Here is a 6498-nt window from a genome sequence, read left to right as displayed (position 1 = left end):
TTTTCTTGATGTGTGCCCGTGTAGCAAGCATTACTCAGTGTACTACACACATTAAAGCAAATCCAGACCGCTGTGAATTTATAGAAGTGGGAATTTGAGAGGAGAAGTCATGTAGAGTAAAATGATCCTCGAACATGTTTAGATCATGCCAAAAATCTATTCCTACAAATTATACAAGATGCCCAAAGCACAATGCATGTCCGAACCCAAAAAGGTGTTTTACTACTACACGAATAATTTTGCGCATATGTAGAAATTATAATGTATTGGGAAGTAACCTTCACAGTCCAACCTCTTTAAGGATTAAAGTATTCAGTAGTGCATCTCAAACCTTACACATGCACCAATATCTAGGAGTCTCCATCTCTCTCTCTCTCTCTCTCTCTCTCAAACCTGCGCAAAATGGGCTCTCTAGAAACCGAGAAACTGGTCCAAGACTCCCTCTCCGACCACCACAAGCCTCCACCGCCACCGTCTGCCGCCACCGCTTTCCAACCGAAAGCTTCCAACAACAACCTCTTCGCGCTCCTCCTGGAGCCCATCCAATGGCTCCAGATGCTATCTGCCAACCTCAACCCGACCTTCGTCCTCGGCGTCTTCATCGTGTACGGCCTCAACCAGGGCTTCGCCGGCTCCTTCTTCAAGGTCGTCTCCGACTTCTACTGGAAGGACGTCCAGCGAGTCAATCCCTCCTCCGTCCAGCTCTACAGCGGCCTCTACTACATCCCCTGGGTCATGAAGCCCCTCTGGGGCCTCCTCACCGACGTCTTCCCCGTGATGGGCTACCGCCGGAGGCCCTACTTCGTCGCCGCAGGGGTCCTCGGGGCGGCCTCGGCGACGGCGGTGGCGGCCGGGGGGAGGCTGCCGGTGCCTGAGGCGCTGGCGTTCCTAGTGGGGCTGACGGCCGCCGTGGCCATCGCCGACGTGACGATCGACGCGTGCGTGGCCCGCAACAGCATCGAGATGGCGGTGCTTGCGCCGGACATGCAGAGCCTCTGCGGGCTGTGCTCGTCGGCCGGAGCGCTGATCGGGTACTCCACCAGCGGCTTCTTCGTTCACCATATCGGAGCTCAGGTCAGCTCAAAGTTCCTTTCTTTTCTTGATTATTGTTCCCTTCTCTAGATTATCAATCCACTAGATCTAACGAACGGATCTTGATCCCGCGTGTGAAAGCAAGATTGACCTTTTTTACAGCCAAATTTAACTGCATGAAAACCTCATGCACGGCATAGGATTTCCTCCTCCGACCGTATAATTCTTAATGATTACACACGACTTTATTTACCAAAAATGGAGGGTAAATGTCGTTTTTTTTTTAAGGATAATTTCAAATTTTTGCAGGGAGCTCTGGGGATATTAGCAATCCCATCAGCTTTGTTGATAGTTCTTGGCTTCATAATTCATGAATCGAGAACAGACGATCTACATTCCGAGAAAAAGAAAAAGGTCAGCATTATTATTATTATTATTATCGCAACGCGTTTCTCGTGGTTATATCTTTATTTTTTTTCTCTAATTTATAGCTCAATTGGGCAATGACCCTTAGAGCTCGGTTCTAGCTAACACGTCGACTAAGTCAGTGAACATTAATTTAGAGTAAGATGGACTTGTCTCCATCTAGCGTTTGGTCAACTTAGCGACGGTATCCAATCCCAATCTGGGAAGCGCATTAGCATGTGAAGATTCACAAATCAAAATCGGCTTTCGTTGCCGGGTCAAAGTCAACGGGGCTATTTAGGTGATTTTGCTTAGAGGTTTCTTAAATAAATTCACCGATGATGATGACATCCAAGAGGCCGGTCTCATTTTATTTTATTTTACCAAGTACAACAAAAAAAGAAAAAAATAAATCGCGGCGATAACCGGGGTAGATAAAACGAATGAGATAAATATATAAGTAGAAGGTAAAATTGCTGCGGAAATATAAGTAATTTATACGAACATTGCTGCAAAATTTTACCTTACAATTTTAGTGAAGCGTGGACTTTCTGGCCACATTGGCTGTTGAACCTCGGACAAATACATATTTTTCATCGAAGACTCCAACCCCAGATGTGCCTGCCCTAGAAACACTTACTTCATTTACTGAATTATCTTTTAGCTAGGAAACAAAAATGAAAATGGAACAATGATCTCCAGCCTGTATTATTCTTTAAAGAAAGCATGTGATATCTATTGAGATCCTCTAGGTTAAATTGCTTGTTTTATAAAGTTCATGGATGGAGTAGAAGACTAGCGTAATTTAAACCAAACTGAATCCCGAAAAAAGGGCGATGCTATTTTCACAGCCGTAACTATTTTTTCAGTTTGGCAGGGTAACTGTAGTTCCGACTAGTGATTTCCATTTCCGGGGTGATTTTCTTTTTACCTAATCTCGTCACTTGATATTGTATCTTAGGTTCTTTTTTCTTTTTTTTTTAATTACCTGGGTTGTCTTCAGTGGCCGAAATGATGTTAACTGTGTTCACGCATGAAGGTGATGCATGCAGCAATAATGCTCCTAAAATCTGCAGGGAAAATAAATTGTCATAATGGGATTTTCGATAAAAATACCAAAGAGGAATGACGTGTAAATTAACCCTTTTTAGGTGGTTATATTATGTTCTGGTCTCGGGGAAGTTTAGAGTATAGTTTTGTCAGACAAATTGTCTGTGTCCATTAATATCAATGGGATAAGAGATTGACGTTAGCCACCAAAACATATTCTTGCACCTTGGCTTTGTTTATTTAGGCTACGCATGATAACCATTTTGTTTCAAAAAATTGATTCCGATTAAAATGACTTTTTCCGATTCTGATCTTAGATGAGTTTTAGAGGATCGAAATGTGTTTGATAACTGCCCAAAATTTCTATTTCAAAAACTATCTCTCTTCATAATTTTTTTCATTTAAGTCAAATAATTGTATAGTTACTTTGTAAAATTTCATCCTAAATTGAAGATTAATTTTCAATGCACACTAAAATAATTTAAAATACATTATTTTTTTAGCATGTCATAAATTAAACACAAATTTTAATACATTACGTTTGAAGTTCAATTGAAGCATGGGACAATTCCCATATTAAGAATTTATTTTTTTTTCTTTAAATGATGGGTTGTCCAAAATACATACAAATATAGCAGCCGAATAATCAAATTATCGACTGACAAAAAAAAAAAAAAAATTATCCTCCCCGATATGAAGTACAAGTCCTTCACTATCATTTTGCAACTTCTATCCTAAATCCAAGTGGGTGTTCAGCTTCAACTCCACGTGTAGATGTTTACATTTTGTGACACACGGCTATGAGTATATATGTTATCATTCACTAGTTGGATGCCATCATTTTCTATGACATTTTTTTGGAAAATAGTGAAATCTATGAAATCTGAGAAATTTAGGCCCAAATTTATGAAAATGATGTTAAACTAGCCTAATATAAGCTTATTCTATTTTTAGGGATTTTCTAGATTTTTTAAAAAATATCTGATTTTTTTTAAAATTTAAAATTTTTATTTTATTTTATTTTTATTAGGTTGAGAGAAAAGTGACGAGAGAATTGAAAGAAAAAAGTGAGAGATGTGAGACTTCATTTTATTTTGTGGTTCTCAAAAGTGATTCTTTTTTTCAGAACCAACTTTTTTTTTGTTCTGGATTTTAATCTAAAACTGATTCTGGGAACATAATTAGAATCAAATTTATTTGCGTTACCAAAAGTGATTCTCATTCTTTTTTGTTCATAGAATCAAAATCAGAGAATGAGAATGGTTATCATGCAGGCCCTTAATCTTCCATTGGAGAGATTAACGCGTCAACTATCTTATTTATTGGAAAATTTAGATATACAATATACAACAGACATTTCTGTCTCATGGAATCATAAGGAAAGACAAGAAAAAAAAACTATTACAAAAAATTTAAAAAATAATTGAAAATTTTAAAATATATTAAACAAACAACTATTAAAAATTGTCTACGTCAGCAACAATAGTGCCACATCAATGCCAGGTGGCCAAATAGAATGAATTGACACAAATGTAAAAAGTTTAGGATTCAATTAGCAAAAGAAAAAATGGATTTGTGACCGAATTGACACAATTGCAATATATTTAGAACTTCTTTCTCCCTTAAAATAATTGGGTAGAGGAGCAAAAGATGTATAATAGATGATAACTTTCATCAATACCAGTATAATTCTAGTATGCGGTGCCCAAAAATACGGATTTGTTTTCCAGGGTGGTAAATTTCAATAAGTGTCATTGTAAGTATCAAAAAAGTTGTTGTTAAGGAAAATGACCAATAACTTTTCTTATGTAATTTGTTCGTAACTTACCGACATTTTAATGAAATTATTAAACTTTTAATAGGTTGTAGATTAGCAGTTTTTGTATTAACTTATGAAATATTATTTGTATAACTTACCAATGCTTCAAATTTACTTACTCGTATATGAAGTTACTTACGTATTGATTACCGGTTCATCAAGGCTTTTTTTTTTTCTTTGTAAGTCATCCTTTATTTATAGAGAGACACATTTCGACTTAACCCGTAACGCAATATGCCCGTATTTTCAGAGCGTGGAAATCCCACACATATATTTCGCGCGGTGAATTGACGTTGGATCACCGGACCAAGCATTATTAATTGTTCATTTCATTTTATTAAATGAGAGTAAATTTCAAAAGTTTGAAAATGAAAAACATTCACAGGTATAAAAACTAGGCATTATAAAGATTTTCTATGTAAAGGCATTGACTTCATAGCATTGGCTTTGACTTTAAATGTGCAGGCGATGGACAAAATCGGAGCAGCAACGAGAGGCATGTACGAAACAATAAGACTTCCCCAAGTATGGAAGCCGTCTCTCTACATGTACCTATCTTTCTCTCTCAACATAAGCACGCACGAAGGCCAGTTCTACTGGTACACCAATCCAGAAGCTGGCCCCGCCTTCTCTCAGGAGTTCGTCGGCATGGTCTACGCCGTCGGCGCGCTCGCCTCCATGGTCGGCGTCCTCATCTACCAGAAAACCCTCAAGGACTGCTCGTTCCGGAAGCTCCTCTTCTTCGCGCAGCTCCTGTACGGCGCCACGGGGATGCTCGACCTCATCTTCGTCCTGAGGTGGAACCTGGCGCTCGGGGTGCCCGACTCGTTCTTCGTCATCGCGGAGGAGTGCGTGTCGCGGGTCGTGAGCAGGATCAGGTGGATGCCGATGATCGTGCTGAGCACCAAGCTCTGCCCCCTGGGGATCGAAGGGACGTTCTTCGCGCTGCTCATGTGCATCGACAGCCTAGGGTTCCTGAGCTCCAAGATGGGGGGAGGGCTGGTCCTTCACCTGATGCACGTCACGAGGACGGACTTCAGGAACTTGTGGCTGGCCCTCTTGGTGAGGAACGCGCTGAGGCTGGCCACGCTGGGCCTGATCTTTCTGGTCCCGGAGGGGGAGCAATCCGACGTCATCGTCACTTCCGGCGGGTTGACCAACAAGAATGGAAGCACCGAGGACGGCGGTGGCGACGAAGAAGAAGGGTTGCAACTTGTTCCCGCGAGCGAGAAAAGCGAGGTTCAACACTAATTAATTTTTGTACAGAGATTAAGGCATCTATGAACACTAATTGATATATTACAATTTTTCTGGTGCATATCAAATACGATGAAAGGCCCTCTCTCGTTTATCGAACTCTAGGGTTCAAGGTTTTTTTTTTCCCCTCCTTTTTTTCATTACCGTTGTCCACGAACGACAGTCCGTTTGATTTGCGGTATTTGGTCCCACAAGTTCGGCCCGGACCCGACCCGGGAGCTCTGTTTTTGGGAGGGGGGGGATCCGACTCCCGCGGACTGGAAAGGTTGGACCTGGTGGGGCCCCGCTGTCTGAGCTCTCGTTGACCCAGTCTTTCACAAGGGTATATATGCCTTTCGATCTTTTTACCTCTTTTCCATTCCAAAACGCGCCATGGGACCCACATGCCCACTCTCTCCTCTCCCTCCTCACCGGCAACTTCATTTCTCGGTCTTTTCGATCTTTTTTTTTTTAGCTTAAACCAAAGGCCCAATCAGACGGATGAAGGAGTTTACATAACTTTACTCAAACATGACAATTGAATTTGATCGATGTTTCTGCGTACGACGTTGCCTTGGCCTCAGCTTCCGGTATCTCTCACCTCGCCTCCGGAATCCCATCAACGGCTTCGATTCCTCCAACCGCCCTCACCAGTCGCGGGGGCGATAGATGAACTCGTTGATGATTTAGAAGTCGAGAGAGCAATGTATCAATCCTTCGCGCCTTTTCCTATTTTGACCTTACAAGCTTTTCTTCTGGTTGATTTTTTTGGGCTAGTTGTCTCTCAGTGTCATTTTAGGCTTCTGCAGAGGCCCAAGTTAGACTCTAGAGTTTGGCTCAAACTTTAAAATGGGGACGATGTGAGTCCTTGCTCTTGGGATTGTGCACTTAATTTCTTTGTCCGCAAAGTTTATCTTCGGAACTGCCTAAAAATCGAATAAAGTCTGACATAAAAA

At 41.2% G+C, this 6498-nt stretch overlaps 1 protein-coding gene across 1 annotated transcript; it reads left to right on the top strand.

The window, feature by feature from the left end:
* Positions 1-335: 335 nt before the first annotated feature.
* On the top strand, positions 336-5666 carry LOC115736110 (probable folate-biopterin transporter 6). The gene is made up of 3 exons (XM_048277597.1): positions 336-1074; positions 1342-1446; positions 4772-5666. Exons 1-3 carry the CDS (start codon positions 403-405, stop codon positions 5555-5557), a joined length of 1563 nt encoding a protein of 520 aa, XP_048133554.1. The 5' UTR covers positions 336-402; the 3' UTR covers positions 5558-5666.
* Positions 5667-6498: the final 832 nt, after the last annotated feature.

Source organism: Rhodamnia argentea, chromosome 4, assembly GCF_020921035.1.
Source record: "Rhodamnia argentea isolate NSW1041297 chromosome 4, ASM2092103v1, whole genome shotgun sequence".
Classification (NCBI taxonomy): domain Eukaryota; kingdom Viridiplantae; phylum Streptophyta; class Magnoliopsida; order Myrtales; family Myrtaceae; genus Rhodamnia; species Rhodamnia argentea.
The sequence above is the reverse complement of the archived record's forward strand: the minus strand, read 5'-3'. Positions and strand labels throughout refer to the sequence as shown.